Genomic DNA, 26,265 nt, shown 5'->3' with positions numbered 1-26,265 from the left:
GCCGAAAAAGAAAGAAAGCGGAAAACCGAAGACTCGAGGACTCTTTTATTTATTTATTTATTTTTTTTTTGTTTCGCCGCGGTCCTCGACTCCCTCGCGACGAACGTTCGCAAACGTGTAAAAAAAACAAAAAAAACACCTCGTTCGCTTCGGGAAACGCGCCGAGACTCGCGGCTTTCGCGGGCGCCGTCCGATCGTTTCGGACGCGTCGCGCTTGAGGAGCTCGGGGGGGAGAGGCGCGTTTCACGAATTCCCCGTCGGCCCGATTCTTCACCGGCGGAGACGGGACGCGTCGGGCCCGCGGCTCGGAGCCTCCGGTCCGACGGGACCGCCGCGGGCGCTTCTGTTGCGACGTTCTGACCGGGCGCGTTCGCGTCCGTTGATCGTCTTTTTTTTTTTTTTTTACCGGAGCCGTTTATTCAGTTGCACAATTGGGTTTTGTTCTCGCTCGAGGAAACGGGAGAGCAATTCCTGCGATGGGCGCGGCCCGACTGCCGAGGAGCTGCACGCACCCGAGTGTTGTCCGTGCGCTAACCCGTTTCCCTTTCGCTTCGCAGGTACCAACGGGACACATAACACTCGCTGGCCGAAGGGAGGGAGAGAGAGATCGGTTGACTCGTGATTTGGAAGATCTTTTTTTTTTTGGGAGGGGGGGGGGGCTCCTCCTCCTCCTCCCCCCCCCTCCCCGCCCTCCCACCGCTGACCGCGGCGGGCGAACTTTGACGTCCTCAGGCTTTGCTGCCGGCACGGCCTGTGCCGTTGCGCAGAGGAAGGCTGGCCGACCCGCGCAATTTTCAGAGACGACTGGTTGACTCGAAGGGCTAAACACTTCCTCTCGGTGCAGTAACGCAAAAAAGGACACGTCGCCACTTAAGTCACGCAGAGCCGAGCCAAAAAAAACAACAAAAAAACAACAAAAAAAACCCACGGAGACGGCGCTGCCTGGCTGCAGCGGGTCCGTCGTTCAAAACCAAAGGCCCCGAACGGCTCGGAGCTCGGCCGGGCGCCGAGGTCGGCACTTTCCCGGCGGAAACCTGCTCCGCGTCTGTGAAACCGGCGTCGTCCGTTCCCCCCCCCCCCTTGCCCTAGCATGCGGTCTGAACAGGGCTAACACCGATCGGCGCTGGCCTGCTGCAGCGCTTCACGTTTTGCACCTCACCACGGAGACACAGCGCTACGCACTACAGCCAAAGATGCACAAAGTGCACGTCTTTCGCATGACCGCACGGAGACGATCCCCCCCCCCCCCCCTCACTTCCCCCTCGAATCTCATTCGAGCTGCGCATTCAAAACCCGTCTTCGCCTTTTTGTCAATTCAGCAACCCCCCCCGGGGTACTTTCCTTCGACTCGTCCCCCCCACCCCTCGTCGGCTGCGGGTTGAAATGACGGAAGGCTGAAATCTTTCAAATTCAGACCGGCCCCGCGGAGGCCCGACGCTTTCCCGACGGTCTTTCTCCGATCCGCGGCGATTTTTTTTTTTGCGGTATTGCTCTCCTCGTCTTTGGCATGATTTTTAAACCCGTTTTTTTTTTTTTTTTTTTTATTTTTAAAAGATCGATGCTCAGAGGTTGTCCCCCCCCCCCTCCACCTCCCTCACCCTCCAGTGTCCACAGGATAAATGCACCATCAATGCACAACATATTCTAGTACAATAGGACAATGTTGGAGGTTGCGTCGGGAGGCGCAGGCGTGCTTTCGTGTACGGCTTTTCTACGACTTTGGTCAAGAGTAGATTTCTAACCCGTCGTGGTTCAGATGTCTCGTCGACGTACTGTCTGCCGGGAAAACAACTATCTCGCGTCAAAGTGCAAACCTCTCTCTCTCGCGCTCTCTGACAGACCTCTTGACGACACAGAGGCAGTTCTAGATTTCTGTCGGGTTATTTAAAGTAGCACCAATAATGTATTTCTAATGTGCGTGTGGTTTCTGCAATACGGACACTTGACTGATACTGTATTTTCATTTCTCCTCTCGTCGCCTCTAAGAGGAGACTTGTTTTTTTTTTTTTTTAAAGAACCACACTTGCTGCAAGGTTCGAGATTTCAACAGCAAAAACTAAAACGTGGTCCCCCGAAAGAAATTTCAATATGCAACAAATTATTATTATTATTATTATTATTATTATTATGCATGAGAAGAAATGTAATTTATCTTTGTGTGCAGTTTTTAACTGGAGCTCGATATTTGCGGGGAAGAAAACGTGCAAGCAAGAAAAGGAAGAAAAAACAACAACAACAAAAAAAAAAAGATGGGAGTCAAAGGAAGAGCTCAGGCGAGCGAGCGCACTTTAAGAAAACGTGTTGTGCCTGTCACAGATCCGAGGCTCTTTGTGTGTTTTGGATTGAGAGGAAATGGCAGAGCCGGCGTTCTGCGGTACCTTGACGGTGCCAAGACCTTTTTTTTTTTTTTTTTTTAATAAATTGTTTTCACTCAGGGGGTGGTGGGCGCTACCTGCCACGTGGTTTTAGGTTGTCAAAACTTTTCTTTTGGTCATTTTCAAAGTCTCGTACTCGCGATGGGGTTTCACATTCTGTACGTCTTTGGTGGTTTCTCCAACATCCCTTTGAGGAAAAACAAACAAAACACTGTTTTCATTTCATTTTATTTGACTTGAATAATTGATAAGACTGTATTTGGTGTCTCGGAATGCTTTTGCCCCCCCCCCCCCTCTCTTATGACCCTTTTTAAAGTAACCTAACAACATATCCATACCACGTGTCGACGATGTAACATCGCCCTTGTTGTGGATGCTCTTCCTGATGAGGTGTAGTGGTTTACTTCTGCCACATCCTCATTCAGGATTTTTCAAATGTTTAGCAAAGGTTTTTTTTTTTTTTTGTTTGTCGTAATGCCATATACAGTCAAGTTCTTACAATCCCCCAGCAGGGGGCGGCACACGCAATCACTGTCCTCAAATTGATGTTTAATTCAAGAATCTGGACGAGGGCTGTATTTGTGTGGTTTTTGCACTATTCAGAGTGTTGTAAATAATTTTGTATCGTTTGTTAATGTCCTTAATTCTGCTATGTCCTCGATATATTTATTTGCATTCTGTGCAATTCAAAGTAGTCTCTGTGAGATGGCTTTGCAATTGTTCAAAATAAATCAAAACGTTTCAAAGTAAATAAAGGCCTGCGTATTTACCCGTTATTCTTACAACACAAGACTTGTTAAGAATGGATGGAAAATGTGCTCACTGAAGTAGTAGGGGTGGGGGGGGGAGTGGATCGGGTAGAATACACGCAGGATGCCTGAATTTAATACTCATGTTTCGAGGTATTATTCGCTGCCTACTGCTCAGTTGTTTTTTTTTTTTTTATTTATCAGTACGTACACAGAGAGCATTTTAGAATATGATCCATGAAATAATGTGTGGAAGTCTGAGGCATCGAAGACACGGCGTTTTGAGCTCCAGATTTTCTGTGGTTGAACCAAAGCCCATCGGACGATAGATTTAAGGGAGTGTTTAAGCTCCACTGTAAATCAGACCGAACCCCTGGAAAAATAATAATGCTGAATGGTTTCTACGCTGCTCATGTCGACATGTAAAAACCTCAAGAATATATTGTACCGTGATTAGTCTCTGGATATTGATAATTGTATTTTTTAAGGCTATGTTCTGGCGAGTTTACTGTGTGTGTGTGTGTGTGTGTTGTGGCACAAGAGCATCATCTAGTGGAGGATCTCTCACAAACACCAACTGCAGTGAAATGCATTTTAAACTGGGTTTTTTAATAATAAATGATTTGGTGGACCTTCAGTCAGAAATGTGTAAAATAATAACATTCTACTCTTAAAACTGTTGTTTTTCCTGACAACGAAAGGTGAAATGGTATCTGCCCCGGGCGAGGTGTAGTGTCAAATCAGCGGAAATTCGATTAACCAGAAAAAAAAAAAAAAAAATGGGGTCAAATTCTTAAAAAGGAAATGATTATAGACGGAGAATCGGGAGTTGCAGTGAAACCACACGTCGATTACTGTTTATTCCAATCTAGGTAATCAAAGCAGAAGGTACTTGCATCGCAACAGTCTCGGGAACTAATCGGCGCGTTCGTGTTGTTCAGCCGTCGGGGTTATTTGAAGGAGCGGGCTCCGCGGTGGTCCGCTGGTAAGCACACATCTGGAACACGCCTAAAAGAACACGACAGAGGTGTGTTATGTTCGTCATGCAGTCAAATGTTATCAATCAAGTTTCAGAAAAGGAAGCACGTCAGAAGCATGGGTCCGTTAGCTGTTACGGAGGTTGAAAATGTTCCGATCCACTCGTGGTAGCTTTTAAATACGGGCAAAACAAAGTTGACCAGTTTACCAAGAACTTAAGTGTGTATTCACCGACTTCGGTCTCTAGAGAGACGAAATTGAAGTGATTTCTTAATGAGCCGGAAAAAAAAAAAAGAAGTGAAACGCTGCACCTTCAGCTTGTACGGCGTAAAGGCTGCAGCAGACATCCCTCCAGGTGTGTCTCCTAATTCTTTTGTGTCTATGCCAAACAGTATAATGTGCTCCAGCTGCCCATCCTCACTTCTCATTTCCTGTCTTGACAAGCCGAGGATCCTGATTGGTCCAGCACTTAATCTGTCTCGCCAGTCCGGAGGGGATCGTTTGGAACTGGCAGTATAAAAACTCGGCCTACCTGTTGTTTTGTGTTCGAGAGCCATACACGCTGAATTATGGGAGGTTGTTGCTGAAGCCGCACCTAGACCTACAAAAAACGGATTGCCCCCTTTATCTTTCTTTTTGTCTGGAAACGCTAAAAACAGGAGGGTTGTTTTAGCGGGTTTTATTTTGGTTTTTAGTCCAAACAGAGAAGCGGAAGTTTTATTTTCACTGCTGGTTTTCTTTTAGGAAAGCTGAGGTAAACTCTTTTGGTTATATTTTGTTTGGTTTAAACAGCATTTCCTCTTTCAGTTGACCTAATTTGTAGGTTTGTACAACTTTTCCAAAACTTTATTTGACTAATTGCATCTTGGGTCCTCTTCATAAAACTCCCCAGAGTGGTTCCCAGTGACATAAATACAAGAAAATCCTGGGAGAAAGGTACTCGCTAAATTCTGATAAGAGATATTCACAAAAAACTGTTGGGAGCAGGGAGGACTTTTAAGTGGCTTAAGATTTTCTTAAGCAGAGGAGTAAATGGTGGGAAGAGGGAGGAGAAATACTCTTCGAGCACTGAACGTCAGAGAGTTAGTGAAACACTGCAGATAAGATTTGCAGGAATGCTGTTTGTAGTCGATCTCATTAGAGACACGCTCATCTCCCAGCCAACACATCAGCACAATGACAGGAATTAAAGTGAACACGGCCCTTAAGTCTTTGGTAAATGTAAACGGGGCACAAACAGTTACAGCCTGATGGTGGGATGCAGTTCATTTCAGTTCCACTAGATGTCACTGGTCCATTCTGTGTTCGTTATACTTTTCTTTTTTTTTTTTGGATCAACCAATCACACCTTATAAGAGCATGCGTCACACCTAGCGACACGGTTAACCGGACCCCACTCACGAAGATAAATTTTTTTTTTTTTTTTAAATGTCTGTTCCCTACTTGCTTAGAGTTGCTCTAAAAAGTTTCCTAAATCGATCCTAAAATAGGACTGGTTTTATGTTGCCTCCCGTTCAACAAACTAGGTCGTAACGTACAGGCTTCTGACGGCGGTTGCACTCCTTGGAAATCCATTCACAACAAACAGAACTGTACTCCCAAAAATGAACGAATGTCATAAAAACCTGCAGCAAAAGCCAAAACAATGGCCACCCAGCCTATGATGTAGGACCAGGAGAAGCGCCAGTCCAAGAAGCGTTTGCCAAAGAAAGTGACGGTCACTCCGGTGTAAATTGCCAAAGCCAGCAGAGCAAGAAAACCTGAGAAGAGAACAAATGTGAAAACGGACACAGAAACGGGTTTCTTGACAATCCTTTTTACTTTCACCAAGTGATTCCGCACAGAAAGAAAAAAAATTCGACGTAATCACAATTTGTCCGATTTTTAGTCTTTTATCCTATCACCCGGATGTTTACTGGTTACCTGACAGGACCAGGGCGATGCCTCCTGTGCGGACCCTCCTGCTCTTGGTGCCGTTGGTGAAGGCGCTCAGGCCGAGCACCACGCCGGCGAAACAGCTCAGCACCGCCAGCAGCATGAAGGCCCGAGTGGCATCCCAGAAGGCTGGACAGAGAAGGGTCAGGGCCGCGTAAACACTCTTTGAGTACACTCGGACAGATACGTGGGCTAACACCAGCTTGTGGCCCTCGGGTGTTATGCCGACATTCAAGTCACGGAGGTCGGTCTCTGTAAACGTTAATTGAACCCAAACGTTTTTTGTTTTTTTTCGGGTTTTGTTTTTTCTTTCTTCCTTTTGTTAGTTTCTTTTATAAAATACAGCTCTGTTCTGTTTCTAAATGACCTTTTGGCTTGTTTCACTGCCCGTCAACTCAAGAGAAGAGAAACCAGCGGTTAAAGCTTTAAAACCCCAATGTATTAGCAGACGTGAGCACAAAACGAGGGATTAGATTTAAATGGGGATCTATTCACTGAAATAGAATGAAATATCCAGAGTTACTGCGCGTTTTCATTGGTGTGTTTTTCACCCGACACTTAAAAATAATGTCTCTCTACGTTAGAATGAACCCTTCTGAACTACGTCGGGAGCGGTCCCTTTCCGCGGAACCCGCCGTGTCGCACCACCACGTTTCTACAGTAGCCCAGAAACAACAAACCTAAACTAAAAACTAAATCGTACACGCTGCTGCCGCGAGCCTGCTTTCACACACGTGGGGCAAGTTTGCAACAAATACCGGTCGTGCACTCTCCCGACGCTGCTGCCTCTCAAAATAAGAAGCGCAAAACGTGAACTTAAACCAGGTGCCCCGTTTGAAGTACTCACCGACGGTTATGGTGTGGGCGTGGCATTTGTGGTTGATGCAGAACCTCCAGAGCCCCTGATTGGCGGAGCTGCCCGAGTACCGATACTGCATCCAGAAGTCCGTCGCCGTAGAAACGATGAGCAGCACGAGGGCGGCCACCCCGCAGAGCGTGCCTCCTCCTGCTAAAGTGTACAGCATCGTGGAGAAGCCCGGGAAAACGCTGTCCTTCTAAACATTCAGTAGCTGTGCAGAGAAGACAGGACGGGGCGGAGAAAGGTACATCAGTTACAGCTCATACGTTTGACCTCCTGCGTCCTGAATAAATCAGCAGCACTTACAAGTCCTCACTACATGTATTACTTACTATCCATTTTGAACAAATTTTCTATTGATTAAGTGACAGTACTTGGATTTGTTTTGCCTTTATAGACGTTCTGCTGTGAACCTGCGAGTTCCACAGTTCGTGCATTAGAAACGCCTTTGGCTGAGCTCTGCATCAGGCATGTTACACGAAAACATCCATAATACGTCTTCATCTGGTATCCATTCTACATGGCAAATGTCAAGTTTCTGCGACGCTTTACAAAATACTACCACCTCTAAACTGTTATAAGTTGTGAGACGGACACAATCGAGAACTTGCCGCAGGTTTGAATTAAACACAAATCGGTGAAATCCACACGCGCGTCCGGGCCACCTCTGAACGCGGCCGGAACAAATCGGATCTCGGTGCGCCCCGAGTGTGTTTCCACCTGTACTTTTGCAGGCCCACTGGTTGATGTAGCCAAATGGAAACGGGGTGAAAGACCAAAAAGCTCCACGAATGTGCACGAAAAGCTGCCTGCCTCTGGTTTAAATGAAGGTGCGTGCGAGCCCGAGGTTCAAGCAAAAAAAAAAAAAGTAAGTTTCTTCAGTTTAAAAAAACAAAACAAATAATTTCCCCTTTTTGAAACATCAACATATTATCTGCATGATGCACTTTGATTAAAAACAGCAATGTGCAGTTTACAATTCATGTTCCTGCGTCAGATAAGAAAACGATTCATTCTTCAAAATGCGATCAAATTGGTTGCAGCCAGCAAAGCACTTGACCCAAACTCCTCTGTGACAATGAGCTTGCCTATCAGGCAGTTCAGAGCCATTGTTCACCACTAATTCCCCTCCATGCATCACAAACTAATCTTCTAATACCGAGCAACTGAACTGTCAGCACTGTTGCTGTCACGCGGCCAGCAAACCAAATGATTTCATCCGCAGATCTCAACTCCTAGACCTCTCACTGTACAGCTCTTTTAAAAAAAAAAAACGGCACAAATTCACCAAGGCACATCCAAAGAAGACCTAAACGACTGAATCCCAAATATGTCTGACGATATTGCTGTTGATTTTTCTCAATTAACTTGAACCAACATTAGGGTCTCCAGGCCCAGTTTGTAAATCTCTGCAAATATCCCCGTTCAGTAGGACAAACCCGAGTCTTAAACTTCCATCTCCTCTGTGTCTTTGTAGTTCTTGTTGCTCTCTAAAAGCAGGTTTGGTAAAAAAAAATGAAAAATAATTTAAAAAAAAAGACCTCAAAGAAGAGTAGCATCTTCCTGGAAGTACAGTAAACGCAGGTTCTGTGTATTTCCAAATCGTTTTTGTGTTTTCCTGGTACCTCTGGTTTGGTTGGTCTCTCTCCCGGGCTGCTGGCTGGGACAGTGTGCCTATCCTTTTTAAGCCCTGTACCTCTGGCTCTCATTGTCCACCGCACAAAAGAGGGAATGATCGAGCGCAGCATGTGAGTGATGGTAAATCCCCCCCGCCTCCTCCCCCCTCTTGCCCTCCTCTCTGCAGTCACCTCCATCCCTCTGTCACCCCACTGCCTCCAACCTCTTGCACCTGATCTTTCTCCTCGTGTACTTCACGGCTTCCTTTCATTTGGTTTCTTCATTCAATTTGTTGTTGAAGAATAGTTGTTCAGACTTGACGCCCACTATGGGATTATTTCTGTCAAAGGCCGTGATCATGTCCCAACCCCACCCAGCTTAGCCATGCCGGTCATAGGAGTATGCCGGCAGTCCTCATCAACCGCAACTTCTTTCACGTCAATCCAGCCTGCGTGAATTCTACCTGATATGTGTGTCTGCATCTTTTCAAGCAAACACGGCGCTTACGGGGAAATATAAAACTCCTCCAATTTCCCACTTTATATATATATATATATATATCTTTATTTAAATAGTGAGCTCACAACTTCAAAGTGTCCCTTAAAAATATGTTTCTTTATTCAAAAGCAAGAACAGCACGTGTTAGACAGCGACTATTTTATCATTGTAACGGTTTCACCCTTTTGACCCCCCCCCCCCGGCAGTCTCCTTATTTGTGTCACACTTGTGTGCAAACATCTAAACTCCCACAGGCGGACGGTGACACTGAATATGCCATTATGAGCCACACGTAAAGTAAAATCTGATGCATAACATGACAACCTGCGACACGCTCTCAAGACTGTTTAGTTGCAGTATATTCCAGTTTTATGTTTGCTTTACATCCCTAAACTTACCCTCACTCACTTTGCGAACTACAATAACAGCATGCATCAGCACTTCATTTTTTTTTTGGTATTTGTGACTGAGCTGTTGCCACGACTTCTACTATTTCCGCCCTTTTCCGGTCACTTTTTCCGGTTGTTCTTTACTGTGCTCATCTTTTAAAAATGACCCCAAATTTCAACCTTCTCAAGAAGCACTAATTATCCAAAAACATTTTAATAACAGGAACAACAACTTGAATTTCTACATTTAAATGTGCACATGTGGATAGGTGATACATCTTCTGCATTGCAGTGACATTATACGAATTTACAGTTGACAAGTCATGTGAAAAATTACCTAAATAAAGCTGCAACTAAATAAATAAACCTCTAAATCCATCCAGGCATATGAAAACCTCTACAACTCTTACAAAAAGGCACATTATGATATGCACAACCAAGTGTGGCTTCTTTCCACAACAAATATAAACTATATAAGGAGCGGTGCTGTAATGATTTGTTCTGTTTAAATGCTCGATGACACGTTGCACCGCACTCGAAATCTCGTCTAGTTCTCATCTGACCTTCATTTTTTTTTTGTACCTAGTTCTGACTCTGGCTGAAAAAAAAAAAAATCGGAGTTTGGCATTGTGAGAGTAAACTAAACTAAATTCAAAGTGTGCTTGCAGAGAATCTACTCTTTCTTTCACTGTAGGCATGATTGGCCATCTCTACATTGTATTTACACCTTTTGCCATTTAATCTGTACGCTCTTACAAAAGATACAAGCACACATGTGTTAAGTGAACACAGACACTCTATATTTGAATATTTAAAGTAAAAATCTCAAAGATTTAAAAAAAAAAAATAAAAAAAAAAAGTCTGTTAGGTTACTATCTAACTACTGAATGAGGTAACACAATGGTGCTCGAGCCTGTGGCGGTTTGGTTAAAGCCCTTGCATTTGCATTCTCACAGACTGAACAAGTTGGGTGGAAGCGAAGCTGACGCAGCAGGCTTGCTTCCCGCTTATCGCCGTAGGTGTCGCCAAAGAGAACAAAACGGTGCCCTTTGAGGTTGTTACTTTAACTTCACACGGGTTCCAAATGGAAACGCTGAAATATCTTTGTTTCCTCTTTTTACGGCATTTGTAGATTGTTCTTTTTTTTTTTTTTTTTTAATTTAACTTTAATCGCACGTTAAAAACTGTAAAGCCAGATACACGCAGATTTCCAAAACGCCACGTTTGCCTGCACACACGAGCACATACTCACAAAGACATAAACGGTAGTATTCAAGCATACGCGCACATATGAACTGTCAACTTTAAAGTGGCTGCATGTTTTCTACCTTAAAATACATGTTGCGCATTTTATATACGCGCACACGCACGTACGTCAGTTGAAACTGAGCGACATATAAACAGCTTGATGCTCACGGTATGTTTGCACAGAAATAAACACACACACGCGCGCGCACACTTCACGGCAGTCGGTGATCCCGTGTCGGGATGTCTGTGGACACTGTGCTCTTGTGCTCACTGCTGCTTCCGTTGTTTCTCACTGTTTCTCTTGACTGTCAGGGGCCCGGAGCCCAGAGGATGACAGTTCGATCTGCAGACGAGGAGAGGAAGGTCCGGTCATGTGGGTGCCACCTGCATTGGATCACCTTGTCCAAGTGCTCCCCTGCCACTGTCTGAGGGAGGGGCTTTGTTAGGTCACCTGGGGTCAGAGAAAGTGAAACATCACACGTGGGGGAGGGGGGGGGCAGACACACTTAGCAGTAAGCAATGTTTCTCATGACACTGTAGTCTTGTAACTGTAGTCACAAAATGGAAATCAAGGTTTAAGTTTTTCAGAACAGATTTTTTTTTTTTTTTTACCTTGAAGGTCACTGATGATGATCCTGTTGTCATAGGAACCGGTGAGGAGATGATGGGCTCCAGGTGAGAAGCGCACGGAGCGAATGTCGCTGCCGTGGGGGCGGTACGTCTGAACTATGCGGCCCCCTCTGATGTCATACAGCATGCACGTGCTGTCCTCCTGACCGGTGGCCAGCAGGCGGCCGCTGGGGTCCACCGCCACCGAAGCAACTGCACTTCCTGTGTGAGACACAATAGCAAGATGTTTTTCCGTGACGGGGTGCAGATCAAAGTTGCCGGACAACTGGTTGGCTTTTTGCGTGACGACAATTTCAAGTCGAGAACAAAAGAACTAGCCAGTCGTTTATCACACCGAGGACCGGCCCGCTGGATTTAAAAGGAGAAAGTGATCATTTCCAGTGTTAATTTCAAAGTGAGAAATATGTACGGACTGATCTACTTTTTTTTTGTTGTTGTTTTTTTGTTGTTTTGTTTTAACATTCGCTTTCATTGGACAATATGTTGAATTACTGGCTGTGATCCAGAAACTTCATGAAGCATTAGCCCTCTTTCTGTGGTTCAGCTGTGATACTCCTGTAACCTACAGCAGTGTGGTACCAGTGATTTGCAGCTGAATCGGCTCCAATAAGAGTCATTCTCGATGTGACTCACCCGAGCCGTGCAGAGTTGTGCCCACCACCCGAACACAGCTGGGCACCCGCAGGTCCCAGAAGCGCACGGTCTTGTCCTGTGAGCCGGAGGCGATCATCCAGCCTCCCCACGCGTACAGAGTCAGAATGTGACCTGTTCAAACAAAAAAAAGGGTCTTAAATATGTATTGATCTTGTTGTACCGAGTTGCGTCTACAAGCCTGGTCTATTTCCTGTTAACTACCTCGCGGTACTGTACTTTAGATACTTTGCAAATACCCTTTGGGGATTGTTTTTTTTTTTTCCCAAGGCTTTATGACAGACCTACGCAAGATGAGCTGCCATATTTACACGCTGATAGCAAACCTGCAGCGTTTCCCTGAAATGTTTTCTCTCGCTCATTTGCGGGTGACGAGCCGGCGTACCCGTGTGTCCGCTCAGGGCGTGGAGGCCCTGCCCTCTCTGACAGTCAGTAGTGTAGATGTTGCAGTCTCCGGCCCCGGCGCTGATCAAAATAGAGCCTCCGCTCTCAGGTCCCTCCATGAAGGCCAGGTCCCGGATGGTACCATCGTGCATGCTGAACTCCAGGTCTGGACCTGAATCAGAGTACATTTGGAGGGGGAGACAAAGAGGGTTACAAGCAGCTCGATAACAGGAGAAGGATGATGGTTTGCCCCCATATTTTCTGCTTCGGCTGTAATTTTTTTTACCGAAGCTTAACTCAAAACTCATAAAACAGTACCTGTGGCATTGCAGCTCTCTGCACTGAAAGGCAAGACTTTGACGTATTTATCATTGGATCCGGTGGCCAGCAGCTGTCCACAGTGGCTCCAGGCTACACAGTAGATGGAGCCCTTGTGATGTTTGTTCCTTCTGAAGCGCACCGTCGGCTGCTTGACGGCACCGGAACCACTTCAGATACAGATACAGGTGAAAATTGGAGTAGGAGGAAATGATTACATAAATGTATGTCTCACAAAAAAAAAAAAAAAAAAAAAGGCAGCTGGTATTTACATATTTTAACTAATCATTCTTAAACCTTTTTATGTATGAACAAGCTTATTTTTTTTATATGTTAAATATATATTATATATTAATTTATGCCCAAACTAAATATTATTTCTGGTAAAAAAAAAAAAAAAAAAAAAGGCAGCTGGTATTTACATATTTTAACTAATCATTCTTAAACCTTTTTATGTATGAACAAGCTTATTTTTTTTATATGTTAAATATATATTATATATTAATTTATGCCCAAACTAAATATTATTTCTGGTAAAAAAAAAAAAAAATCTCATAAATTTCCGACTTTAATTTGACCCCTTGCCCCCTTTTTCTTAAAAAATGACATGAGCCTGTACAGTTTTTGTTTTTAGTCACGTTCACAGTTGCTCATGAGCTGTGGACATTTACAACAATCCTAATATTGGCGCTTAAAGCAGGACTAAGAATCAGAACAGCAGGCAACGTAAAACTAAGAACTGTCAGAGTAACAGGCGAACAGAAGTCTGTCGTAGATTTTGTTTGTCAGTTTACAATACCTCATGTGTGTTACGTGTTGCAGAGCAGCCAGAATCATCTTGGTTTGTGGGACCAGACGCTCTGATTCTTTCAGCACTGATAATGATAATACAGACACACGCAGGTTCAATTTAAAGCTGTACATCTAACTTTGCAACAATCCGATGTTATTGCGCGTGACATTTGGTATCCATCAAAAAGGTTTCAGAGTGAGATGATGATGTTTCACATGATAGGAAATTCTTACTATAAAAAGCTCGATTTGCTGCAGAGCACAGGAATGAAAGGCTCGCTTATCTCAAATCGACACGAGTCGATAATGAACGGTATTTTAGCAGCTTGAAGATTGTAGGAATCATCGCAAGAAAAAGTCTTAGATTATACCTTAACATAAGCAAACCTGAGACCGGCTGGTAAGAAGTGGATGTTTTGGTGAAGACCAGTGACCAGACACTCAGCAGGCTCTTACCTCTGACCGGTCAGCACCGGGGACTCACTGAGGGAGGGCAAGCCGTGGCTCCCAGTGTTTACCGGGGTGCTGCTGCTCACCCCGCCCTGCTTGTCCCGCGGCGGCCCTTTGTCTGGAGTGTGGCGGGTGTTGGACACCCTGGGGCTGGACGTGCTGTTGTTCCCCGTCAGTCCGTTCCACTGCTGACCCAGTTGTGACATCACCTCATCTCCGCGGTGGTCGATGCCCACATTCATCTCCTCCAACTTCTGAATGGATCTGGACAAAGACAAGCTCTCCTGTAGCGCTGGGGTTGTGCGTGCCTCTTCACCGACACTGAATCTTTGCGGCGTGTCTTCCTCACCTGCTGAGGAACGTCTCGGTGAGGTTGTGCTGGGCTGCGTCCTGCGGCTTCACCCCTCCCTCCAGCAGCATCTGCTGGTAAAGCTGCCTCTGCTGCTGCTTCTGCTCCAGATGTTGCTGCACGCGGAGACGTTGCCTGTAATACTCCTGGATGTGTTCTGTGGAGTCCCGACGCTGGACGCACCGAGACAGACGGACGGACAGTGTGAGCAAATACAGACGTTGCAAGGTGTGTTTTAGCAGAAGCTGTAGAAGTCCCTCGCACAGTCTATCATCCAGGTAAAAAGGAATTTGTCAGAATGCTATTTATTATTGATTTGAAGTATTCTCTGCTTCGAAGCACGGCAGTGCTTCACACACACATGAAAGTACACACACGCGCGCGCGCGCGCGCGCACACACACACACACACACACACACACACACACACACAGTAGATTATAATAGAAAAACTCTTTCCAAAGCCACTACTGACAACTCTTCAACTCCCAAGGCCTCGTCCTCCATCATCCATCCCATAAAAAAATATTTCAAGGACCTTATCAAAGCTATTGAGTCTAAAGTTTATTCTCCTTCATGCCTCTCACCACTTTTCATACACACACACACACACACACACACAACAATCTAATCTCAAAGTACTTTGCGCCTCTCGATGGGACCTGGGATGCATAAAGATGAGCGATGATGAAAGCAGCGGGCCATCTTGAGTGTGACCGCACATCAAACCAGATTATGTGCTTCCAGTGTCCATGATCTCCACCCTCTACACCGGGACAGGGGGCAGCAGGGTGCAAGTGCCCCGTGGACGGGCGTGGTGGAGAACTTGGGCGGGATTTATGATGCAGCGGAGGTATTGAGACCAGGCAGTTCAGGGGTAAGTTAATTCTATATCTCTTAAATCTGGAGTGATGACTCCAGAGGGAAGACAGACTCAAAGCCTCCCTTTGACTTTGACTCAAGTGACCAGACAGGCAAACATGGCTTCTTTTTTTTTTTTAAACAGTCTTTATAAGATTCATGAAACCAATCTATCCCGAGCAGCCAAATGTGAGGACCTCCCACAACTTCACCTGTAAACTTTACACCTTAGATTCAAATAGTCTATTACACATTTTAGGTTACGTTGGATGACACTTTGTGTCATAAATCTATTGTCTGTTTAAGGTCTAAAGTGCATCACACGGCACTAATGACGCCACTAATGACGGCCTGCAGTTAAATTACCTCGTGTGTTTCAGCGTTGCAGGGAGGCCCGCCATCTTTTCCGGGAGTCAGAGGGGTGCGTGTGGTGTTGGGTTCATCCAGCCCTTGCGGGTGCTTCCTACAGTTGGAAAAATGGACACACGCGTTACTGTATCGAAATATTTTCAGTCTATTTGCATTCAAATTGATTTGAGATCGTGTAGGAAGTACATAACATTTCAAGCCAAAAACAAACAACAACAACAAAAAAAGATTTGACGTATACTAAAATATAATACAAACAACAGCAACAAGTGCAAGTGACAAAACCATCACCCATCACTAAAATGAGACATAAAAAAAAAAAAAAATTGATTTGTATTGACTAAAAGAATCACTCTGTTGTTTTTGCTTTATTGCATTAATTGGAACCTTGTGTACATCTGCATATTATACGACAAGATCAATTCCTGTTTGGGATGACAAAACTCGTGAACTTGCTCATACTGAAGATCAAAGCTATTTTACTTTGTCCCAGTTGTGGGCATTAATTGCATCCAGCAGGTGGAGCCAGAGAGACCTTGACGTTATCCCCTGTCCACCTTGGCACTGTGCAATTTTCTTTGTATTGACCTCCTTAAGCAAGAAACCTGCGAGCTCACCTGCAATGAGCTGCTGTACGTTAAATCATCCTGCCGTACTGCAGTGTTTTCATCGCTCTGGGCGCGACCGCAACTGGCCAATTTTGCTTTCTGTGCCCGGTCCACTAAGCGGAGAAACTGACAGCGACGGGGACAACAAGACTACAATCCGGAGTCAGGCACAAACTCAGGAGGCCACAGGCTTGGGCCCAAATGAGCCGTGAAGACCCCCGTGACATATCTAAGCCGTAAAATATCAGCGTTTCCATAAGGAATTACCTTTTCATTTACGGCTTGAATTCAGTGCGGCTCAGTACGCTGGGTTTCAATTGTGAGTCATCAGGTGAGGGTTTTAAATTCTAGTGCATCCATTAACAGGCTGCACTGTAATGTGCTTTGTGTAGCTCTGTTGACAGATGAGGCGGGATGCCTCTGTTAAGGTGGGGCTAATAGGATTAATGGGGCTATAGATAGAGTCATACAATAATATCTACTTACTCGGTTTAATACTTAAGGTTGCAGATGAACACGCTCGGAGAGACAGACGAATATTTATAAAAGGAAAAATAAGCATCTGCCTATGGTATATATTATATTTACTCCTGTTATTGTTTTTTTTTTCATTAAAATCTCATTATGTAGAAAGTGGCTGTGACATGATGAAAATATGATGTAAAACATATGCAAAAAAATAAAATAATAATACACAGCAAAGCGGATATAAATAAAGTAGAAAGGTTTAACAGAGCAGTCTTAGTGGTTAGTTGTTAGTAATGAAGGATTCGTCAGGATTTAAATAATTCACTTTTCAGGAAGCAATTAATTCAGGGGTTTATGAATTTAACATCATTATATAATAATAATTTTTTATCACAACACTGAATGAAGGTAGATTTTTAGCCAACAATAGGTAAAGATTGATTTTTCTATCTCGAGGTCTCGATCTTCAAATTGAATCCAAGCATGACATTTTATGTTTTTTTTTCAGCTCCATTCATGTGTTTTTATATTTTTAAAAGTTGTCTATGTTTTTTAAGTTTAAGACTCAAATGAGTCAATTCTGTAAAATATAAATGATTCTCAGATACAATCTCAACAATTTCAATTGTTAGAACTATTTTAGACAAGAATCAAAAGGTTTTAATATCATGGAGGGAAATATACTTTGCCCTGTATGTTGCAGTATAATTTGCCACGTACTCTTCAACACGGCGGACACCTGTAAGTGTTAAGTCCCACACATCCAGTGCTCCAAGCAACTCAAAGACTTTTTCTTTCCCCTTCGCTCCATCTTTAACGCTTACCTCTCCGGTGAATCGTCCTGCTGATGCACATTATTCTCCACGAGGCTCCGGCTGAGAGCAGACTTCGTGTTCGCCTCCATGCCTCTCTTGTCCTGCGCTGCCAGGCCGTGGGACAGGCCGTCCAGAGCTGGGTTGAGGGATCTGGACATGTAGGTGTCCGCCGAGTGAGGTCTCTGACTAAAAGGTGAGGTGGGGCGGGGGGACAGTCGGTTGATTAATGGAGTGAGGAGGTCGGCGTGGCCGGCCCTGCTGGGCTTCACCAGGCGGTCCACGTGGATGCTGAGCGTCTGCTGCTGGAAGGCGCAGGAGAAGGCGCCCGGGGAGAGGTTCTGCAGCCAGGAGAACAACGACAAGTCCAGCTCGTCGCAGCCGTTCCCGCAAAGCATATCCACGCCGAGCAACACCTCGCCCTCGGTGATCTCCTCACCGGTTGCTTTACTCTAGAAAACAGAAAGGTACAGTCAGATTCACCAAACATGTTTTGTAAACTTTTTTTTGGTGTTTTTTTTTTTTACTATATATTCAAATAGAATCTAAAACAAACTTTTATTACAATGGACGACACAAATTAGTTCAAATCAGAGAGGGTTTTCGTACCAGCAGACAATGGGCTACTTTGCATTCAAATATCTTTTGATGGACTTTTGAGTATCTGCACAGGTTTGGAGAGGAAGCACCTAGCAGCTTTGAGCCTTTTTTTTTTTTTTTTTTTAATCAGGAACTGAAGTATAATTGTAACCCTTTTCATTTTCATATTACCTGACAGAACTCGACACAGCACTCGTAAAGGATCCCTTTGATCAGCAGCTGGAAGAGGCGGTTCCCGCTCGCCCTGAAGCCGGCCTCACTCAGCTTCCTGTCCGCAGGGATGAACTCCGCCACCATGGTACAGGCCTCATCGAAGCAGTGGACGCGCGCCGTGCTCGGGTTCCAGTCTTTGAACTCGGCGTGGTGCGTGAGGCGAGGCAGGGTGAGGAGGAGACACAACTTGCTGTAGTCCTCCTTGGTCGGGCAGAACTCCTCCACAGTGTGGAGGCACTTGACGGCCTGTTGCATGGTGAGCTCCAGCTGCAGGTGACAGAGGATTTAGAGGACCGGTGAGTCTTTTGAGGCGATTCTATTTAGGTCTGTTTTATGAGGAAGCTCACAGATATTATCTCGATAAAGGATGGTATTGTAAAAATATCAGACAACGGGACGGCAGCCAGCAAAACCTACTGTGAAACCTACTTTTCACCAGTTTAAAAGAGTGACCAACACACCTGACTTTTTTTTTTTTTTTTTTTTTTTTAAAGTCGTTATCTTCATTAATCTGACGGTAACTTTGTTTCGCTTTTGGGGGGTTTTATTGCAAATTTTTTTTTTTTTTGAAATATGAAATAAAAATATTTTCAAATAAAAGGTCAAACATTACTGATTTACTGTTTCTTTACCAGTGGGTCAGAATGTCTTCAATTGGGACACTGCCTGAGAGCTAGAGAACATCCGAACAGTATGTAACTACAAATCTGTGAATCTTTCATTGAGAAGGACACCTTTTCTCTGTCATAATTTAAATTTAGCTTCTGCACTGTTTTATAAACCGTTTTTCATATTCATGTACTGGATTATCATCCCAATTTAAAAAATCACAGACTTCTTCTATTGACGACTGAGCAGCTCCACTGGAGCAGGATGATATTAGGGCGCTACGCTTCAAGACTTTTTGAGTGTATTTGGATTCCCAACTCCTGACCTAGTAAAAATGAGTCAAATTACAGGTATGCAGTGTAGTCAATTAAATGTATACATACGTTATGAGGGTCTTCAGCAGCTGACATGGCATTATTTACACACAGAGCTTCCAGAAACTTCTGCTTCAGAATGATGTAACGAAACCTGGAAACACAAAGCTACTGTCAGTATTAAGAAATTAACTTTGTTGTTCAACCCTCTGGTTTCTTGGTAGAATTATCCTCATAACGTCATTTGAAATGCTCTACGTTTGTGTGGAGTGGCTGGTGACTGGTGAGACATAGAGGATGTCAGTACTGTGGCATGATCACACCACTACAGTTACTGGGCTTGACCTAATTCAGTTCCTAAAGCTACCGCCCTTCGTGCTTTACCGGCAAATCCAGCCTGGACACCAGTGAAAAGAAAAATCATCAGCGCTGCCCTTAATAGAATATTTCAAGTAAAACATCAGTTTCAGTGAGGCCTCAAGTTCTCTTCCCAGTGCCTAAAACATCAAATTAAAAGCACTCCGGTCTTTAAAAATGCCCTACAGATGTCGTCGGTAAAGAGTTCATGTAAATCATCCCTTAACATCGTTCCTTTCACCTTTTCTTGTCGAACTTGTCCATCCCTTCTAAAGGTTGAATGAACTGCATCACCTCCTCCCACTGGCCGTCCAGAATGAGTTGCCTGTTGAAAGGAACCCGTCAGAAATATAACATTGGAAGGCTGAGACATGTACAAACCTCCTACAAAAGTCTGCAAAAACTAAGAACTTATGTGAGGTTTCTCGGTCCCCTCCTGCACGGCATACAAGCGTGCTGTCACACCTGAGGAAGAGCATGTCGTCAGAGTAGAGTCCGTTAATGACACCGCTCTCTTTCTCCAAGGCCAGCATGCTGATGTGCAGCTTCCTGGAGTTGAGGAAGTCCAGCATCAGCTTGATCACCTCCACCTCCTTGATGTTGATCGTCTCTTCTGCCGTCATGATTGCAGATCTGTGGTTGCAGCTTATAGCTGGCTGGAAACAGAGAGAGAGAGAGAGAGAGAGCAGCAGACAGGCAGGTTGGAGGCAAAGTTGCATCAAAACTGGTAAATACTTACGCTAATGGTCCCCGATATAAAATGAAAGAGCCAAAGAATGATAATTTACCTAAATCATTGTTCACCTTCGTGAAATTACTTTCGTCACATTTTAGTAATTAGAATCCAGTCTCTTATCTGGGACTTTTTTTTTTTTTTTTTTTTAACACCTACATTACTGTGGCCTCCGTAGGCAGACTCGCAAGAGCGTACACGGGTATTCTGTGCCATCTGTGCCATCGATTTGCGTTTTTCATTGGCACATTATTCCTAAAAGGTGGATCGTTTTTTCTATGATGCTTGGAAATGACTATGGACGCAGCTCTCGCAGAGTTGGCCTATGCACGGTTAATGGCTGCAACATCACACGAGCAGCTTTCGCGAGAAGGGGGTGGGGGGGGGGGTGGGGGTCTTTATTATGCATGGTGCACTCGCCCCGTCTCGGCGTCAACACGGATAGAGAACGCGGTGATGCCGTCGGGTGGAACAGCAGCCGGTGACACCGCCCTGTCCCCCCCTCCTCCCCCTCACCCACACACACACACACACACACACACACAAACACAAACAAACATCCAAGACCCCCCCTCCCCCCCAGGTCCTGGATGTGACAAGACAGCAGCTCTGCGGCCCGAACCCGGCAGCCTCAGCACTTTATCTGCGCGCAGACACGCCTTCTTTACTTGGTAGCGCAATTAGCGCTCACACAACCCCCCCCATCGTCCGCTCACTGGAAACACACGCCGGACGCACACAGATTGCCGGCGATGTCACTCACTTTGTCTACCAAACGTGCAGACGCCGCGCAGAGACCGCAGCGCGAAGCTCGACGCGCCGCCGTGGATCCGCGCCAAACTCCTCACCTGTCAGTTTTGCGCCGGCGACACGCCGCATTAAAGCCGCTCCGCAGACTCCGGACGCCACAGCGTCCACGACGACGACGACGACGAGGACAAGAAGCGGCGGGTTTTGAGATCCTCAGCAGCGTTTCCAGAAAGCTCCCCTTTTGCGCCTTATTCCTTGCACACAGCTCGCGGTCGCCATGCGGACGCAGCCGCAAACCAACAATCAAGTGTTGTTGCAGTGACGCCCGGTGGTCACACCTACGACACGGGCACGGAAACTTTCAGAGTGGGGAGGGAGGGAGGGGGGGGGAATAAAAGAGATAGGAAGGCTTCGTGATGACATAGAGGTGGCTATACGTTATTACATATATAATTTTTTTTTTAATTTTTTTTTTTTAAATAACATAAAAAAAAAGCAATCAGTGTTATCTGCTTTCTCTTCAGACATTTACATCATTTAAATTGGCTAATGCCATTAAGCTATAATAGAATATCAAATAGGCATCTCAAAAGGTATTCATTGGTTTTCTGAAAATACCGTATAAATCAACCAAACGACCGATCCATTAACAATGTGAAAGGAAAGAGGGTTTTTTTTTGTTTTTTTTCTATTTTTGTAGTTTTTTTTTTGTTTGCTTGTTCCATTTTGTTTTGTTTTGTTTTCTTAAATGCAGAATGCTGACTTCGTAGCTCTCTTAATATTTTAAAAAAGCAGACCTCCTCCCATGGCTGTGAGAAGTAGGGGTGCACAGCAGCACCCCCTTGCAGATGGTAGAGGAGCTGCACATCCGCAAATTATTATTATTATTATTATTATTTTTTTTAAATAAGTAAATAAATAATGATTTTTGTCGGGTATGTTAATAGTTTAATGAATGTTTTGATTTCAGAGAGACAAAACTTTCAATCTGGCTGGAGATGATCTTTAAAGGGTCAGACAGACATGTCAAAGGTGACCACACACAACAGCTGTAGAAAATGGCCACGAGAAAAAGATAAGACTAGAATCAACGACCCCGCAGCAAAGACCTGCACTGGACACCTTGATGGACAAGTACCTTGGTGGACTCTTTTCCAGTAAGAGAGCAGGGAGCCAACGTTTATCAAGCTGGAGGAGAGGATGGAGATTATTGCTAACAAGGCAGGTTCAGCACATTTCATACACAAGTGCAATTCAGAATGGATACGGATATTTAAGCTCAGAGGCTTCCACATCTCCCAGATTGGGGTTAGAGGTGACCTTTTTTTTCTGCATTCAGCACTTATATACACACTCCTCAACCATGCCTCCCGCTTCCATCTTAGTGCGTCTTGTGAACTTCTACGGCTACTGACGTTGCTCGTAGGCAAAAAAAGATAATGATAGACGGATCGCTCTTATAGGGCTTTTTCAAAATTCAGTCTTGGATTGTTTGTGTCAATGATTCTGCCTTTTACTTTGTGGGTTTCCTGTTTCGCTTTGAAATCACTCACCGCTTTTATCCGTTTTGGTTTACTTCTGGCCGTTGAGTTGTTCCCCCCCCCCCTTCCAGTTATTGTGCTCACCTGAGCCTCATTAAGCCATCAGCACTGTGCTGAAAGAAAAGATTGATATTTCTAAAAAATGTTGCATGGTTGAATATGTGCCAATCCACGAAAAGAATAGTTTCATGAAGAGGTATAATTGTTATACTGTCTTTAAAAAAAAAAAAAAAAAAGAAGTAAATAATATTAACTCTTTTTTTTAATTTTTTTTTTTTTAGATAAACTGTTTTACAGTCAACACCACGTGCCTAAGGCTGAGGCCATGCTTAATTTTATTTAATGCATAAAGAAAATCAAAACAAAACAAAAACTGAGACTACATGTTCAGCAATATGTGGAATGACAGCAGAGCGTCTGACGAACAAAAGAAAGTTATCATAGTGAATAGGCAGCTCACACGGACGCACTGTACAATATCAGTTGAAATCATCTTTTACCTCGGCCTGAAACAGCCAAAAGCAGGTGGACAGAGCTTTTCTGTGGACAAATCCTTTCAGTAAACAACAACAGAGAAACGCTCCCCTCTCTCTGTCGTACAACATTACATTTTCAAAAACATGTACATGCTGTCTTTTGGTCATAAATACCTCCAGCCCCCCCCCCCCCCCACCCACGGCCCCCTCCTACCGCCCTTCCACCCTCCGGTGAAAACAAAGCACCATGTTAGCAGATTTATTTTTGGGGAAATCGCAACCTGCAAATGGCGTTGACGTGACATTCGGTGGCAAACGTTAACATGATGTTGACACCAATGAAACCCGGTGGAGGGTCTCTACCCGTACGCAGCAACAAGGATCTGTCTGCCCTGTTCTGCCCTTGGACTATTGTGTGAATTTTATTCTGGTATTGACAGAAAAACAAATGTATCTTAACAAAATGACCATGTTGCCGACCTATTTTCGGACATGTTGCATTTATAGGCGACCGACAAATGTGCTGCCAATTTACTCAATGCTTTGTGCAGGTCAAAACCCAATTTCTGTGATAATACAGATGTACAGACATGTTGAAAATGACAAAACCATTTTATAATGCAGCCTTTCTGAATGAATTGGGCAATACTCGCTGTAATGCATGACTGACCTCTTCAATAACAGAATACATGATTTTTTAACTAGTTCAAAATCTAGTATATGCACTATGCTCTCTACATTTGACTGTTTGGCGGACCAGAAGGGCCTTATAGCTTTATGAATAGACATTATTAAGATAAGAGTGAATCTTGAATTTAACACGGTGTAGAATTTAATTCAATCATGATATATAGAGAAATACTTCAAAGGTGTCATTATGTGTTGGATTTCAGTCCTGTTCCTGATACCAGCGGCTGGAAGAGAGTGTGATTGTACATGTACACAACATACTGTAAAGATCCTACATGGTGCAGTAGGAGGTATTTCATAATATAAAATAAAAGAAATAATACTAAGCTGTGTTATTTGTCCACAAACCTGCTGTGAACCAGCAGCAAAGTGATCTAAAACACTGGTTCTCAACCTTTTTTTTTGGGGGGGGGGGGCGGGGGGGGGGGGAAGCAATGCAAACAAACCACTGCGCTGAAGTCCACCTCCACCTAATTTTAGTCAGTTTTACTTGGCTGCAACTACTCCTGCATAATTCAGAGTTACAGGAATTCATTTATTTTATATTATAAATCTGTGTTTTACTGTGGTGGAGTGGGGCTTGATTGGCTTCAGCTGTATGGGGGTGGGGGTGGGGGGGGGGTGATTGCAGGAGTGTTTCTGGGAAGGAGGTCATTAACGCAGGTGTTCTGTGTTGACTGATTTGCTCTCTCTATTTAAATTGGCAGGAGCAAGATGGCTGGCAGATTCTTGAAGGATGTGGTGGTGGTGGAGGTGGTGGAAAGTCCAGGGACGGGGGTCGTGTGTAGCGCGTGCTCTAAAACTGGGTACGTTGACCGCGTGTTCAGGCAGCAGCTGGTAAAGTTTCCGATTGGGAATGCCCCGCTCTCTAGTTGAGAGCATTGACAAAACAAGAAAATAAAAAATAGCAGCCTGCAGAAAATGCGCTTCATTTCTGCAGTCAAAATACAGAAGACAAAAAAAAAAAACCCAAAAAAACCTCGTCACCATCCGTGTAAACCAACGCGGGCGCGGGTTCTGACGCGCTGCTGTTTTGAACACCTTAAAGCTCGCGGACGAGGTGTGCCAGGCTACGCTGGTCTGGCCGGTTCACCTTATTTTTTTTTATTTTTTTTGGAGCAAGTGCATTTCTTCTTTTTCAAACGCCGCCACGTCGAGCGATGTCAAAACTACTTCTTGGAGCTCTCAAATACCTCCAACTTTCTTTGTGGGACATTCCCACTTAGGCGCTCGGATGTTTTTTTTTTTTTCTTCCCCCTGTTCGGGGGGGTCGCAAATGTCCCACTTCCCGCACAGAGCACACAACTCTTTGTGTGTGTGTGTATAGTTTTCTTTTGTGTGTCAGTCACTCGTGATTTCATACAATACATTTGTACCAATAAATTCACCTCGTCAGCCCGTCTTGTGCTGACTGAGCAATCAGCAGCAGCTTTGCGACGCACGCGTTGTACATTTTTATAGCTTGAAGTTGTCTGCAGGTTGAGAACCAGTGATCTGGAGTAACGTCGTGCTTTAAGAATCACAAAAGGGGGGGGTTCTGAAAAAGCTGAAACCGCTTGGTTTTGTTGAGCTGAACACACGTGTGCTGTGTGGCTAACGCCAGCTGTATGCTATTAGTTTTTTGTTGTTGTTTTTTTTTTGGCCCTTTGGAGTTTTACGTATCTTTTTAATATACAAACTGTTTTACTCGGAGAGAAGGAAAAAAAAAAAAAAAAAGTTTTTTTCCCCCCAAATACAAAAAAAAAAAAAAAGCTGTCGCTTTACAGTCACCTCTTTTCACTCTCACCTTCAACTAAATGCGCATAAGGCCACACATCAACAGGATAATGCGACGCAAAAAAAAAAATCAATCTGTACATGAATTAAAAACATTCAGTGCTTCAGTGTACCGAGTAAAATGTCCTAGCATTCGTACTGTCTCTTTTTTTTTTTTTTTTTGACGTTTGGCACATGGAACGAAACCCGACGCGCACACGCGTGCCTTCATAAACTGACTCGAACATGACAATCTCTAAAAACACACAAGTGATTTACATTTACATCACTCTTCAACAGTGTCATACATTCCAGTTGTTCATAATCTGCAAGTCCTCTCATGTCCAGTCCAGAGTATGAAGAATAAACAAGGACGGGGGTGGGGGGGGGGGGGGGAATGCAATGAGAGGAAAAACAAACATAAAAAGACCGATATGCATTCATCTAACTGGCATTGCAGGTGTTTTGAATCTCCATGGATATGTACAGTGAAGTGCAAATTGAAATGGGTATGTTCCGTTCGAGGGGGTGGGGGCGGGGGGGGCATGATAATGTTTGGGCTATCAAGTTCCACTAGGACTGGGCAGGCACTACTTTTTTCGGGGTGGCTGGCTTCTTGGTCTGCCAGAGGTGGCTGTGGATCGTCACTGCGTCCACACTGGCCGACATGGTCTTAGCTGGTATCTGACTGAACTGCTTCTTGTCCGAGTTGTACTTGTAGAGGCCGTCGATCATCTTGCGCGTGATGCTCTTGGGGCCGAAGCCTGTCAGCTTGCTGATCTCTTCGGTCTCGGGGCAGTATGTGTACAGAGAGCGGAACTGGCAGCCCCCGTCTCGGAACAAAACCAAGAAGTTGTTGGCCTCCGATTTCTCCATTTCCTGTTTAGG

At 44.6% G+C, this 26,265-nt stretch overlaps 4 protein-coding genes across 11 annotated transcripts in view; 1 reads left to right on the top strand and 3 right to left on the bottom strand.

Moving 5' to 3' along the window:
* The window catches only part of LOC138623038 (GRAM domain-containing protein 2B), a 191,551-nt gene that overhangs the window by 61,659 nt on the left and 103,627 nt on the right, over positions 1–26,265 (top strand). For 2 of the 3 annotated variants that reach the window (XM_069702299.1, XM_069702300.1), the window contains exon 13: positions 558–917. In XM_069702299.1, coding sequence (XP_069558400.1) covers positions 558–576 — 19 coding nt within the window. In that variant the 3' untranslated portion in view covers positions 577–917. Of the gene's footprint in view, positions 1–557; positions 918–26,265 lie in introns of those variants that run through there. The other variant, XM_069702298.1, reaches the window with a different exon arrangement.
* Positions 3,980–8,710, bottom strand: lim2.2 (lens intrinsic membrane protein 2.2). Its single transcript, XM_069702221.1, is given in 5 exon segments — positions 3,980–4,132; positions 5,728–5,862; positions 6,026–6,166; positions 6,885–7,107; positions 8,522–8,710. Coding segments are annotated over 5 exon segments (759 nt in total). The 3' UTR covers positions 3,980–4,061.
* On the bottom strand, positions 9,599–21,061 carry LOC138623005 (WD repeat-containing protein 47-like). Its single transcript, XM_069702220.1, has 15 exons — positions 21,014–21,061; positions 19,898–20,088; positions 19,674–19,757; positions 19,145–19,229; positions 18,111–18,419; positions 17,352–17,791; positions 15,449–15,545; positions 14,223–14,395; positions 13,880–14,137; positions 13,426–13,506; positions 12,632–12,801; positions 12,315–12,485; positions 11,912–12,043; positions 11,261–11,479; positions 9,599–11,099 (listed from the first exon to the last, which is right to left on the bottom strand). Exons 2-15 carry the CDS (start codon positions 20,053–20,055, stop codon positions 10,957–10,959), a joined length of 2,520 nt encoding a protein of 839 aa, XP_069558321.1. The 5' UTR covers positions 20,056–20,088; positions 21,014–21,061; the 3' UTR covers positions 9,599–10,956.
* camsap2a (calmodulin regulated spectrin-associated protein family, member 2a) overlaps positions 24,042–26,265 on the bottom strand; it is a 49,878-nt gene continuing 47,654 nt past the window's right edge. For all 6 annotated transcript variants that reach the window (XM_069702283.1, XM_069702284.1, XM_069702285.1 and 3 more), the window contains one exon: positions 24,042–26,256. In XM_069702283.1, the coding sequence (XP_069558384.1) occupies positions 25,951–26,256 (306 nt within the window). In that variant the 3' untranslated portion in view covers positions 24,042–25,950. The remainder of the gene's footprint in view (positions 26,257–26,265) is intronic.

This window comes from Brachyistius frenatus, unplaced genomic scaffold (genome assembly GCF_029030835.1).
Source record: "Brachyistius frenatus isolate BFR_SWC_R1_liver_20210118 unplaced genomic scaffold, ASM2903083v1 Contig_41, whole genome shotgun sequence".
Taxonomy (NCBI): domain Eukaryota; kingdom Metazoa; phylum Chordata; class Actinopteri; family Embiotocidae; genus Brachyistius; species Brachyistius frenatus.
This window is presented reverse-complemented; position numbering and strand designations above follow the sequence as displayed.

Bases quoted from the DNA above. Each gene is read 5' to 3' on its own strand.
- LOC138623005 (XM_069702220.1), bottom strand. From the start codon at position 20,055: ATGACGGCAGAAGAGACGATCAACATCAAGGAGGTGGAGGTGATCAAG. The intron at 14,138-14,222 runs GTGAGGAAGACA...GTCTTTGTCCAG, and splicing joins ACCGAGACGTTCCTCAGCAG to ATCCATTCAGAAGTTGGAGG. The intron at 11,480-11,911 runs GTGAGTCACATC...TGTCTCACACAG, and splicing joins CACAACTCTGCACGGCTCGG to GAAGTGCAGTTGCTTCGGTG.